Source organism: Seriola dumerili, unplaced genomic scaffold, assembly GCF_002260705.1.
Source record: "Seriola dumerili isolate Sdu_G_001 unplaced genomic scaffold, Sdu_1.0 BDQW01000024.1, whole genome shotgun sequence".
In the NCBI taxonomy this organism is placed as follows: Eukaryota; Metazoa; Chordata; class Actinopteri; order Carangiformes; family Carangidae; genus Seriola; species Seriola dumerili.
This window is the reverse complement of record NW_019174279.1, coordinates 1,876,703-1,891,411: the sequence shown is the minus strand read 5'-3', so window position 1 is coordinate 1,891,411 and position 14,709 is coordinate 1,876,703. Positions and strand designations below refer to the sequence as shown.

General features: G+C 40.2%; 1 protein-coding gene across 6 annotated transcripts in view; it reads right to left on the bottom strand.

Moving 5' to 3' along the window:
* Positions 1 to 14,709, bottom strand: part of adgrb3 (adhesion G protein-coupled receptor B3) — a 115,567-nt gene that overhangs the window by 7,244 nt on the left and 93,614 nt on the right. For 3 of the 6 annotated variants that reach the window (XM_022762872.1, XM_022762890.1, XM_022762915.1), the window contains 8 exons: positions 13,797 to 13,923; positions 12,382 to 12,485; positions 12,118 to 12,220; positions 4,372 to 4,522; positions 2,419 to 2,488; positions 1,945 to 2,011; positions 439 to 542; positions 8 to 106 (listed from right to left, as the gene is read on the bottom strand). In XM_022762872.1, the coding sequence (XP_022618593.1) occupies positions 8 to 106; positions 439 to 542; positions 1,945 to 2,011; positions 2,419 to 2,488; positions 4,372 to 4,522; positions 12,118 to 12,220; positions 12,382 to 12,485; positions 13,797 to 13,923 (825 nt within the window). The remainder of the gene's footprint in view (positions 1 to 7; positions 107 to 438; positions 543 to 1,944; positions 2,012 to 2,418; positions 2,489 to 4,371; positions 4,523 to 12,117; positions 12,221 to 12,381; positions 12,486 to 13,796; positions 13,924 to 14,709) is intronic. The other 3 variants (XM_022762881.1, XM_022762899.1, XM_022762907.1) reach the window with 2 other exon arrangements.

The window sequence follows — 14,709 nt, the reverse complement described above, 5'->3', positions numbered from 1 at the left end:
CACTTACATTGCATTGCTAGCTGTAGTTGCTGATAAAGCAGTTGTTGATACAACACCACATTTGGCACACTTGAGAGTTAATCCTGTATGCGGCTCACTCATCTGTCTGTGGGACATAGAGACAACAGCATGACAAACAATGTTAACAGCCACTACCCCGACTTTAAATTCTCCCCCCGTCATATTAGCAACAGCGGAAGCAGCCAATGTGTGGGTGTTTTTAATGATTTTCATCTTGGACTGATTCTGCCAAAGAAATACGAAGCCATGTCGCTCCCGAGAGAGATCTGACCTCTTTATGTTTATGCCTCTAGTTTCCTTTCAACAGCAAGAAAAAGAGGTCTAAATTTCCATATGTACAAAAAAAATCAAAGCATATGTATATTTTTGCATGATGTTAAGAAGAAAAATGTTTAGAAGAAAAACAGAGGTACTAACAAGGATGTGCTGTCATACCCTGCTCGATGCTTCAGCTTCTTGTCCAGTATGCCATCTCTGGACACTAGTTTATTAAACACCAAGATACCAATCACCATGTTAACCTGTCAACAGGAAGGGAACAGGAATATTAACTTTTCAATAAATCATCTGCAACAAGATCATGTCAAAACCAATGTGTAATATTTTTTCCATAGGTAGAGTCAGTGATGGATGTCATTATCCCGCCGGCGTGTTCTTTTCTTTCTTTTTTTTTTTTCTTGATTTTCCGTCTGCGCTGAGCTTTGACCTCTAGCGTCTATTGTTTGCTCATCTCCGTGACATTTCAGCCAGTGGATGAGGCATGCCCTACACACTCAGCCCAGCACAACAGACCTAAGAAAAGATCTGCCTGACAAGAAACGCTTGTCTTCTCAAAGGCACCTTCTCCTATTATTAGCAGTGCCTGCGCTAATAGAAAGCTGAGGGAGATTTACAGTAGCTGGGAAAGAATATTCTTTAAAACATCAGGCTACAGTCTATTGAGATAAAGAGTCCATTAACTATTTATACAAATACATTTGGGTAAGTGTTTTTTTTTTTTTTATTCATGCGCTTTGTTACTGTGAGATATTTGATTATGATGTTACAGTATCAGTACAGTGATAACAGCAGTGTTGTGTTCACTCTCACTGCAGAGCGGTTTCTGCCATTTTTTTTTTGCAGAGATTAGCTTGTGTTCCTCTGAGGTTCATCACAAATGAAAACCACAGCACAGTCAGACTTCAAGTCTTTGTGTGTGTGATGCTCAAACTAAGACGTTTTGTCACTTTAAAAAAAAAAAAAAGGAAAAAAAAAAAAAGACTGAAATCACTTCATTTCAAATCCCACCACAGAACAGAGGTTTGACGATTGAAAACATTACTCAGTACTCGATGTCCCCTCTCCCTCTGACACAGACTTAGTGATTTGCCGAATCACATTGCTTGTGTCATTTTCTCTTTACAACCATGCAAATACAACATGATTCAATTACTCTGGTAAATTAGATTTTGTGCAAATCTGATGCATAAATACTTTATAACCTCACAAATACAGGAAAGCGCCATTATGGTGAATGAAAGGGAATTGTTTGAGCGCATTGCCTGATGGGAAGCACATGACTCTGACTTTGAAACCAGAGTGTGTTCTGCCTATTTCATAGCAATATTTTCTTTAATTTAACACAATGAAATGGTAACATTTGCAACGCATTGACATTCTGCCGTCACTAAAACTACATTATGGTTTGTGTGCATATTGTTAATTTGAAAAGCAGCAAAATGTCAAGTTTTTACTACTAGTATTATCATAATTATTCATAAGCTATGCAAGGTTTTGTAAGTTAAGATTTTGCTTAAACAGGACAGTTAAAACTGATTTTTTTTTTATTGTATTTTTTTCTCTGTTGAAAATGTACATTCCTCTCGTATTATCAGCATATCATATTAAAATGTAAAAACTGGATATCTGATGACTGAAACATACCAGAACAACAGCAGCTGCAGGTCCAACAAAGGCATACAGGAGCCCACCCTCCAAAGACAGCCAACAGCTGCAGGGAAAGCAGGACAAAAAAACAGTTTACTCCCACCATAGCATCAACATCCGAGTTAATGGCGCACACCAGCACACGATTGTATTTCCCTTGATTGTCAGGGGAGATGTGCCATATGCTGCAACTCTATTTCCAAAGTTTCACGGGGTAATAAAATGCTAAAGAGATTTTAAGCAGTGTTTATGCATTTGGTATCCAGCAGGGATACAACTCAGACGAAATTGGGGTCTTGCTGCGCTATTTTGAAATTTGATTAGGTTCATGGGACTTTGTTTATGGCACTGTTTAGGATAAGTAAGCCACTGCAGACGCACTTAATCATGACTCCGAAGCGTTACCATGAACCCACTGCATGTGTGCTGAATAATACATTCAGATAAAAAAAAAAAGAAAGAAAAACTTACTATAAGGGTGTCCCATAGCCCTTTGTTTTGGTGAATCCCATTGAAACAGCAACCACTAAAGCTGGTAATCCTTAAAAAAGAGAAAACAATCAATAGTTATTCGAGCGGTTCTAGTTGCTTCGCAGCACTGAGAGCATAAACCCACTTCAGAGAAACTCGGCCTCTGTGCTTCCCAGTCATTAAACAAAGTGCAACTAGATTCACTCCATCAGAGGCCATCGTATGAGACTATACAATCATCGGAGAGCATATCATCAACAGTATGCATTTCAGTAATTCCATCAACATACTGTACAGTATTCCATTAAGTGGCAGGAGAGAACATACTGTACTGTGCTTTGACAAAATGGCAGCAGAGCATCGAGTCCAGAAAACCACAAAGTGAAATTTCATCACTGTGCTGTAAGAAATTTCACCACCCTCCACACTGTCTATGTGAAGGAATGTTTTTTTTGGGTTTTTTTTTTTTTTTTTGCTGTATGACTCCTCATTATGGATTGGTGTAATGGATTCGGTCCTTACTACTGTGTGCTCAGAATATTAACGCTTTTTTCTCTCGGAGCGGCGCAGGCAGGTGCTATTGATGTAATCAGTTTCCTGGAGGCATGAGGCGAAGACCCTGTGGCCATCCAGTGCCTCTCTGCAGTGCTGAAGAGGTAAAGAGTGCCGAGAGTACACAAGCATGTCATAAATCACCTGGCAAGCAACAGCCTGGCGGAGACGCTGCACTTCAAAGTCTCTGAATTAAGAGACAACAGGTAGCAATGTGCCGCGTGCCGTTTAAAAGAGATCAGTTTGGAAAACATTTTTATCTTCTTGAATACAGGTGGTAATCTGTAGAGTAGTTTTATTTTCAAATCACTACATGCAAAAACAACGTTCATATCATGAAATGCATTTTGAATGTCACAAAACAATACACTGACTGTCTCAATTATCATTAAAATGTCTGTTATGGTGTTCTGTAGAAATCTATGTGATTGTAGAACAGCCTTTGTCCATTTTTTTTGCAGCAGGCAGTGCCACTGCAATGACTAAGAGAGCCTTGTTTGTTGCTAGGTAACAAGAAGAATGAGTGTGGGCTCTTTCATAATCAAATTGATTTTTTTTTTTTTTAAAGGAGAGATTTCTAGTAGTCTGTAAGAAAGATACCGTTGGATGAGGATTCATACTGACATTTATCAAATGAAGAAAAAATTTTAATCTTTAAAAATCTCTTAGATATTTTGCCTACCTGTGTTTATTGACAGATATGTGCATACACTGTAATTTGGTACTAGATGTATAATTGTCATTATTCAATTTTTTTGTGGTGTGATATTGGAGTGCAGAGAACACAGTGTGGGAGACAGCAGGAACTTCTTTATCTAAGACCCAGACTGCTTAAAATCTGTCGCAGTATAGATAAGAAATATTTTCTATTGACTGCATATTGCTACCTGTATTTCCTTTGTGATACAGGACATGTTTACAGGTCAGTATTACAAATGATTGAAAATTGCTGCAAAGCATTTACAACACATGTATAACCACACCAAAGCCAGAAATTCAACACTTCTTTGAAAACATTTCATTCTCCTTCACTCTTTTTTTCTGAGGGTATCAGATAAAATGTACTCTGCTGCAGTGTAAATGCTCGAATCACACCCTCTTTATCAGACGTAAGGTCATTGCAACCTGCTATGGGAGAGCCGCACCAGTCTGTCTCCCCCCACTGCTCAAGGCCGGTCCATTTACCCAGCCCTCAGAGAGCTTGACTGGAGCACAAAAGCATCACAACAAAGAGCCTGATAGGATGAAGATCTGGCTGCCCCACAGAGAGGATGAGAACAGCGGACCGCGAAGACAGTTACTTGGAAAGACACCTAAGCCAGAGACCTTGAGATAAAATGGCAGCTGCGAGGTATAATGGGAGATAATGGAGAGGTTTAGGGAAACATGCTGCTTACTTACCCCAGCCCAGACACAGAAAGCGCTTGCGGATGAGCCTAGTCCGAACCTTTCCTGTCACTGCCATGTAGGACTGCCAGGCTTCTGTGAGGACCCAGCAGAACGATGCCAGGAAGAAGAAGTGCAGAAAGGCTGTTGTCATGATGCAGACGCCCTATTAATACAGAAAAAAAAAAAAAATAGCATCAAGACTGTACATTCAAACTTCACATTCACAGAAATGCAGCTTACAAGCAAACCACAGCTAGTATAAAAATGGAGGTGCAGCTGTGACACAGTCGCTCTGCATAAAAGCAACAAATGCATCAGATTCCACCACAGATTCCTGTAAAGCAAGAGGCTCCCTGCAGATACACATTGATTTTATTGATATTTTGTCATTTCCTCGAACTATTCTTGCAGCACCGACAGTCTAGACCATCCACTGAAGTGCCATCCTGTGCAGTGAATGAAACAAAGCGTCAGTTTGAACTGCAGCAGCAGAGGTGGCAACAGTAGTAGAGATCAGAGCCAGGCTGGCTGACACAGAAAGCCATGGCGTAGCATTCCTCTGCACTAACCCTCATTAGTATGCTGGGGATCCCACCTGGAGGCATGTGAGCCAAGGTCAACTGTTTTACACAGAGAGGAGGGCGAACGCACCACAACACCGCTCGAATGACACGGAACGCACACAAGGCGTCGCAGGCGGCAGATTGCATTCAGGGCCGACAATGTAGCGGCACTTTTCAGCTTCATTAGCTTGTCCATCTTTGTTCCACAGAGAGGCATCGCCAAATGGGATTGTTTAGGCGAGGATTAGGAACAGAGAAGTATCCTTAAGAATTTTGTCATTGCACGCTGACATTTGTGAGTGAGAGGAGATTAAGCTTTTTCTCTCAGTTCAGATTGTTTGCAGTGTGAAGCTGTGGTAATCTGAGTGATACCGCACATAGAGGGAAATACTGAAGTGTATCATCTCGTCCCAGGGCGTCCACACCATACTGTGAGATCGCCCGTGCACTTTACATCCCCACTGAGAAAACCACACTAAATCCATCCATCCCCTGTAGTGTTCATGGGGTTCATACAAAACAATAATCCTGCATTACCTCATGCCCAGGAAGTGGCAAATTCTGTTTACCTACACCCACAAGGGGATATAATTACTGTACTGTAAATGTGGATTCAGGTAGAAAACATTTATGAACGTTCATGTCAGATGCGTTCAGGTGCAGTACGAATGTTATAATCCCATAATATATGCCATTGTGGTGACATAAAAAGGTGAGAGCTACGTTATCGAAGTGTAATATGAATCAGTTTTGGCAGATTCCAACTGTTACACATTTTCTCATACTTCAGTGCTAAAGAATTCCAGTCACTTAAAATGTACCTCTATCTGCCACAACCTTTTTGACCCACTGTGACAGTCAGCTTTGACATTTTGTATTTTGGAAATGTAGAGATTCATAAATTTGTGTGTGTTTTTTTTTTTTATTTTTTATTATATGGTTATAAGAATCGTGTTGAAATAGTACATAAATCACATCGAAAACAATTCAGCTTTGGTGAAACATTTAGTTTGACTTATGACACTTTTAGAGCTGCTAATGCTGCAAAGATGAAAGTATCAAAGCAACACATCAAATCAAAGCACGTGAAGTTCCCATGACACATTGCCACCTGTTCATGTGGTAATTACAGGTGTGTACAGCTGCTTTTGCAGATATCACACACTGCTATAAATCTTCACTTAATAAGCTTTGAGAAAGCAATACCATTTACGGTGCTGGTGCTGTATCATAGCTACGTTCTATATCTTCTACTTCTCAAGTTTTACTGACTTTCCAAATGAATTTCTGAACTGTATGTGAGCTGTATGTTAACATACCGTGGTGTCGTATGTGATTATTATTGGATAAACGTGACAAAACACTGAGGAAAATCTTATATTAAAGGAAAAACAGCCATGACAGAGGCAACACCATATGAGTCAGTCACATACAGTAGCTGTACTCCATGTAGACTCCACTCCATGGCTAATTCTAGTGTTGCTGTTGCTCATGTGCTGTTCAAGGTGCTGAAAATAGAGCCTGCCTTGTTTCTTGTGGAAACAGGTCATATGCAGCCGTTATGTTTCACGGTTCACTTGGGTGCCTATACCATCTGATCTCATTAGTCCTCGAAAATAAAAATAAAAAATCTGCTCGTTTGAAAAGGTGCATTATGATAGCAGTGTAGGGATGTAGGCAGTTGTACAAAAATGAGGTTGAAACCTAGAGTTCACACTGCCCTTTAGAAAGGAAAATGCCGGGAGATGTTGAGCGCACTGTGTCAGTATCCATGGAAACAGAGGAACTGAGGAAGGGACCACATTAAATCCTTGCAGAGCTGATAGACATGAAGGTAAGATTAGGGGGTGATGGGATGTACTTCATGCCAGTTCAGTAATGGCAGTTTAAGGTCAGGACAGGAAATTTGAAGAATTTCTTTCTGTGGCCTGACTAAACTGTGACTACAGGTCTGGACTGAGCTTCAACGCTCTCTCAGAAATTAAGAACTGAAAAGCTAATTTGCCATAAACTGTTGCACACTCTGCTTCACAATGCCTCAACAGGCCGCTGGAATGAAAGTATTGTTGAAGTGAAACCTAAAATGGGATTTCAGTTTAGCTGAGAACGTTCTCTTCATATTTGGATTAAACCAAAATTGACTTGGTGATTAAATTAAAATTCCTTAGAGGCATTTTTATTTGCCAATCACTATTCATTACTTAGTTATTTACATTATTTACAGATTCATTAACTGGCTGCATAAGAATGCAGCAAACTTTCATGCCAGTTAACAGTGTAACTTTTAAATACATATTTTTACTATTATTTCAACTGGCACTTAAACAGATCTCAGAATTAGCTTGCTGGGGGAGAAGCACATTATTTGCACTGTGGCTACGGTTCTGTGAAGAACTGAACCAAGCCTTATAACATTACTTTTATCTTCCCAACCTTTCTGAATCGGTGTGGGAGGAGGAGGCTGAGGCAACAAGTACCCCAGTGCTTTATACAGTAGGTGCTTGGGTGGAGGACAATAAAACTTCAAACAGCAAAGTGGTGGTGGCAGCAAAGTGTTGTTGAACCACAGAGAAACACTTAACAAAATGCACCGACTTCACACAATATAGTCAGAAAATGGCTATTTCTACTTCCTGTTCTGTGGATGTACCTTACACCAACCTGAGGCGAACTTATATTTATCAGACTTCTACTTCTGCCTACTTTACCTGAATATGTAACACTCTTAAGGCTCTAAACAATGCGTACATTATTCTGCTGAACCTCACCAGAGGATTCCTGCTTTTATAAAGCCTCTACCAACAGTTTGGGAAAGAGTTGCATGTTGATAGCTGTTCACAAAATCATTGTGTTACAAGATTTACCCTTTGATTTTTTGATTTTTTTTTTGAAACCTTTAGATATTTCGTTAAAAACACATTTCATTCTCTGTTATTCTTAAAACTAATCTCAACTCCTCAGTTCTTGTGATTTTCAGATTGGTTTGCCATTTTTACTAAAATCACCAGATAATGTTCCAGCTGAAAATATATGAGGGTGAATTTACTAACATCATGGCAATCATTGAGTACATTTAATTTAAACAGAGAATTTTAAATCTCTTAATAATAATAAGGATATTCATTTTTGACAAGATACCAGCTTTGATAAACCCACCGTGCTGACATGACATGCAGCGTTTAAACAAAAGATGTTCTTTTTTAATCTTCCAATGCATCAGTAAGTATTAAGTGTTCAAAAATCAGAAGCAGGTACATTTTTTTGTTGCTTCTTTTCTTAAAAACTGTGTCAGCTCACAAAGCTTAGTTCTGACCAGATGTAACTTTATGGCACGCTAGGAGCTTAACGTCACAAAGACTACTTAGCTTGCTAGTATTTCAATAGGAACAGTGACTAAAGTGACATCTGCATTTAGCTCTGTGGGACAGACTCCTTCAACAAACTACACAGAGAGGGATATTACAGTAGGGCTGCGGTGCATAAACCCCTTATTATAAAGATAAATGCATGTTGGAGAGTTCAGTGGTTCAAAAACCATATAGGCGCTGTTCTACAGAGATGTAGAAAAAAATGTGATATGGTCAGATGAGTCATCCTTCACAAGTGGGCGACTACATGTGTGATGTACACCAAGAGAAAGGTATAGCTGTGAATGTTTGATCCCTACAGTGGTGGTTACGGTGGCTCTGTTATGCTGTGAGGGACATTTTGCTGGTTTGGTTTGGGTCCACTTGTTCTCTTAGAGGGAAGGGTCACTGCAAATCAATAAAAGGTGTTCTGAGTGGTCAACACCCATGAGAGATTTAGGGTCAGAAAGACTTCTCCAACACCATCATCCAAAGACCAAATGAGGGGATATCTTTTGGAGGGATGGTGTTCATCCCTCCAGTAGGGTTCAGAGACTTGTAGAATCAATGCCATGGTGCATTGAAGCTGTTCTGGCAGCACATAGTGGCCCAACACCTTACTAGGACACTTTATGTTGGTTTTTCCTTTGATTTGTCACCTGTCTGTATTTCCCTTGGCAAAACCAACAGTGTCTGCTTCTCTTTGTTTGTCTTCTTTCCATAAACCAAGATGAACAACGACAGAGGACAAAGGAAAAGCTAAGACAGGCAAAGGTGACTCACTGACTTCCTGTTCCCAGAGGACACCTCTACAGCAAAGAGATGATTTCTATTAGACGATGAGCCACTCTGAATCCACAAACAGTGGAGCCAATTATATGCACTTCTTACAAGAGTTGGAGGAAAAACAAGTGAGGCAGTGTCAGGCAGCATGGCAATTAAACCCACACAGGGGCTATGTTTTCTCGTCTTACTGGCCTACCACTCAAACACTGGATTCAGATGTATTGTAGAATACGTCTGATCAAACAGACGACATCTTTCTCAAATATTATTACTACAGAAAAGACAAATTCAACAAAGGAATAATAGTAATAAGTTCATTGTCCTTGTTTTAGATAAGGTACCACGGAGATCAACAAGACAGATGCGGCTTACTAACTTGACTAGTGCGACAACAACGTATTTTGCTATCGATGATGAGGGGACGTAGAAGAGAGCAATATTAGCATTTATTTGGCGTCATGTTTCTGGCCACCTGATAAATATCTCCTTTTAGCTCTGTTTACGGTCTCCACCCATTCCTGAGGGAAATAATTGTCTCTTTAGTGGCTAAATCCTTAAGTATGTTCATCAGCTACTTGCTACCTTCGTCTGGAACAGGTATACAAGACAAGATACTATCCCTGAAAACAGCTGCTTGTTGCTGCTGCTGGAAACAAGGGTGATGAGAGCCATCAGAGTGAAGCGGTGAAGCAGTAAAACTAAAACGCAGTGAGCTGAAAGAAGCTAAAATGCTCCATAGAGCTGAGGGGAACTGCTGAGTTCACAGATAATTCTCCTAGGGTTTTCACTTTCATTTTACGCACAGTCATCTGATCCATTGTTAATATAAAAACACTGATAAGCTCAGCCTTTATGTTCAGTATAAATAACAATGTTGGCTCATTATGAATAAATTAGTCGGTGCAGCTTTAATTTGGCACCCAGTGAGTCAGTTAAGGTAGTTTGTCGAGTCACTCTGAGAGACGCTGAAATGACATCTCCAGTATGTCAGTGGATTTTCTCAAAACCACATAATCTCTCTGCAGATTTCAGAGACAGATATCCTATTAGAAGCATGCCAAGTGAGTATTCCATGTTAAGTGGTGGTCCTCATAATCAAGACAGGAGATGACTGGAGCCCTGATTAAATCTGACAAGGCTTCAAATCAGCTCAGCTTTAAAAATGCCCTGAAGCTTTGTGCATTCATAGTCTTGCTTACTACTGTGTGCCAGATATGTAAGGGCCAGCAAGGAAACAGATGAACTTATCATGTGTGAATGCTGTTTGTTTTTGTTATTGTATGAGATTTAAAATGGTCTTCATAATATTCACTAATTCAGATTCTGGTTAAAGTTTTGTTCACATTTAATCTGAAACCAGACATTGTAGGTTTACAAAACACACTTTTGTTCATCCATCCAATGCTGCTGATTCCATTTTCACTGAACATGAGAAAATTAGTAGGAGGAAGCATTTTGGTCAGGGTCTGGTCCAATATGAGCCCCCAACTGCTGTTAGGCCCATCTGCTCCCAGAATAGGTCATACATATAAGCACAGTGTAAGCTGCAAATGCTGCACAGCACCAACAAATGCATTTCTAATGATGGAATACCCCAGATATATATTTTTGCAGGTTTAAAAGATTTTTGGCTCCGTTTTACATGTGCTGTAACTCAAAAAGCTAAAGAGAATGAATTAATAAGTAGCAGTGGGACAAAATGAGATGAGGTGGAAAAAAAACACAATGTGTTCCATACAAAAGGTACAGGTATACTGAGAATATGGTTACACAATAAATACCTGTGTAATTGGACAATGTGTCATTCTGTAGTGCTGCCAAATGACTGAGAAGTGCATCTGTGTGGGCAGCTTGTAAATCCCAACCCCTGTTTGCCAAACAATCTTTTACATTAGCCACTTGTTTACTGGCCAGTTGAAAACCCGGACAGAGGAAGTGATACATATTTATTGGAGGCAGTCCTTCTTTAACCATGACAGTTATCCCTTTGAATCCTGCTGACTTGATCTGAACCTCAGCTCTCCTTGACATCTGAACAACAACAAAAAAATGTTTCTTATCCCCCTGTGATGGCTTTGAGACATTCTAGTAATGAACACTGCACGGCAGATCCAAGTACGAGATCTGCTTTTATCCTCCAACCCAACTTCGGAGCTGCGCTTTATTGTCACCATTACAGGATCCTTTTGGGGCGGCATCACAATAATTTCATTAGTCTCTGATTGACCGGTGCTCTATGTCTCCAGGTGTGCATCATGTCTGCCTTTCTGCTCCCACGCTGTCAGATCTCCTTAACTGCCAAATGCCTTTTCTGACTTGTTAATGATTGCGGTGCTTCATGTTTGAGCCACAGCAATAAAACCAGCATCAGTATTTCATCTCAAAGTGATCTGACTGTCCTTTTTCTGTTTTTTTTAGTTCTCTTTATAGCACCACACTTCTAATTGCAAATAAGATCATCACTGTCTCAGTGCCAACAGATTGGGGTTGTCTCAAGTTTACCAAAGGACAATGAAACACCTGTGTAAAGACCAATGGTCCTGAGCCAACACAGAGAGGAGCTACATCTCATAGAGGCATTAGAAACACTTTATTTTCCATTTGGATGAAATATGAAAGGCAGAAAATGAGTCATTTGCTTGAAAGAGACTATTATCTAACTGTTATATTCTTGTTTTTATGCTCTCAATGGCAGAGCTAACATCTGGTATACAAAAGGCACTATTTTGTAGATTAAACATCTTGCAAATCAAGATTTAGATTTACTACTGATTCAAATCTCAGCTTTTTTAAAATAAGAGAAAGGTTGATTGATGTTTCTAAAATTGATTGAGAACAGGTGGATCTGATTTGAGTTCTGAGTTCCGACTGTGCAGCTGTCACAACACATTTTATACATTGCATGTACACACCTACCAATCTCAAAGAAATGCTCACAAAGTACTGAACTCTTCAAGGCCTCAGTGAAGTGTCACTTGGATCTTTCCACTGCACCATTATCTTGAGTTTAACTCTTTGATATATAAAACACCCACTAGAATAAATCCTTAAATCAGACTTACCACATTGTGGGTCTGGGTTTGTCCAACAAGGATCAGTATGTTCGAGCAGATTATCGATAAGCAGAAGTTGAGCAGGATGATGGATCGTTCAGAGCGAATATATCTAAAGAAAAAAGAACGATAAAAAAAACAACCAAGTCAATTTGTTGCTGGGTATTCAGTCAGAAAGGCTTGACTGTTATAAGATGACTAAACAAATAAGATGTGCTGGATAAATGCACAAACTCAACAACATCATCATGTGGTTGAAGCTCATGTCCTTACCTCCACAGCACAGCGTAGATGACTGCCAACGTGATCAAGGCGAGGCAAGACAGACCACAGCCAACTATCAATGTCACAGATGGGACCCCTGAGTACTCCATGGTCTGTGGAGGAGACAGAGCAAGACAAACCAGTCAGTGGGAGGTTGGATGTGGTTCATGCAGGACAGTAAATCTTTATTGTTGCCCAGAGAGGGAACCGATCAAAACAACCACTGCCAATCTGGATACTCCACGGTGGGTTCCTTAATGTACTGGGAGCTTTGAGGTGTATGCGTGGGCTTGAAGGTTGTTCAGATACATGCCCAAAACTTTCCACCTATCTGTGCTGGAAACTGTATTACAAAACAATGAATGGGCGCAGAAGCAAAGACACTGAAATCTAGGATAAGTGCTGTTTTTGTTTGATTCTGTCTTCATTTTGTTTTTTCCAGTCACATTAGAAATCATGTAAACTGGCCAATCATAGGCCTGCAATTTGGAGCCACCTTTACTATAGTACTAATTCAGACAATACATACACTTGTCTTGAGTGAATCACCGCCAAAACATGCACTTTTATGTCCAAATCAATGTTTGTCATTCTGCTGTTGAATGCTTCAGGCCTTATAGAAAAGAATGTATTAGATTTATTTGTATGATCTAAATTCCTGCTAATGCAGAGGCCACAGTGTAAGTACTCCATGTTCTCAATGTTAATTACTTTATCTTCTCACGAAATTACAGGCTTCTGGTTCCTTTACAGTAGTCTAATTTCAGGACATGAGAATGAAAACATGGTGTAAAAATCCCAGCTACAGAATCTGCTACAGGTTTTTTCTGATGTCAGAAAAGAAAACAACATAAAAATGTTAAATATGAAACTTTTTTATCCTTTATCCCAAGCCACAATGTGCATTTGATTGATGAGAAGAAGAGACACTGACACACAAGCATCAGCATGCACACACCCTCGCGCGTGCACGCGCGCACACAGAGTTATCTAAATCTATGTGCAAACTAGAAAATATCCCCCACAATCTCCCCTTACCGCTGAATTACTATTTAAAAACAACCATAAAAAGTTAAATATGAAACTTTTTTTATCCTTTATCCCAAGCCACAATGTGCATTTGATTGATGAGAAGAAGAGACACTGACACACAAGCATCAGCATGCACACACCCTCGCGCGTGCACGCGCGCACACAGAGTTATCTAAATCTATGTGCAAACTAGAAAATATCCCCCACAATCTCCCCTTACCGCTGAATTACTATTTAACGGGATTAGCACACCAAAGATTCAATTTCCATTCTCACCAGCACACACACACACACACACAGACACACACACAGACACACACACTCAGGCAGCGTTTCTCCTTTACATTAGCCTATAAAACCCACACTGAATAACAGATCAATAGCCTACTTACTATTTCTCTTGGTTGCTGAGCCAAAATGGCGAAGGTAGATACACGATCACATAAGCATTTTGTATGGGATGCATCTGTGAGCACCGTTTTACATCCTTTTGTGGACCAGGCTCCCCAAGAATCGTTCCTGCAAGAAGAAGGCAGAGGCAATTAGAGGTTTAATTCCAGCGGTGGCACGACTCCACAGGACTTATCGACATCGCTTCGTGCTTTTTATTTCATTATTTATTTGAATCGAGAGCTATAGAGCCGTATAGACTGTTACATAAAAAAAAATAATAATAAAAAAAACGCGAATAGACACATCGACACGGCTGTCGTGTGGCTACACGCAGCATTTCAGCTGGAGCAGATAGAGAGGCAGAGACACGGAGGAGGGGGAGGACGCACGGAGCTGTCCAAGCAGACCAGTGCTGATTGATTCGCTATACGCAGACAAATACACAACAACTGATAACAAAACACCATTATTCCCTCATAATGCTTAGAGATTAGAGCGTTTCATATTTACCTGTATGTCTCTCTGCGTGATTTTCTATTCCTCTAGATATTTTCCAAACGACTGTATTCCTCTTTTTTTCCCCTCTCAATGCCCCTGTTATCCTGCCTTTTTCCTTTTCGCTTGATTTTTCCCCCTCAGCTGTTTTAATTAGCAGCTTTTGAATGCTTCCTTAGGGGGATTTTCACCCTGGAAACGGTGGACAGCATCAGACTGATACTCTGTTCCTCTCTGCTGGCGTGAGAGGGGGAGGCTGATACAATGAAAAAATAAACGCACGCTGTCGCAGGATCTGTTTATTCGGCTGCAGGTCTGATGATATGACGGGAATAAATGATGTTTTTGGATTATTCCTGAAAACCATTTTACAGGAGAGTTGTCGCTCCTCGGTGTGGAACGCTTTAGAAAAACCAC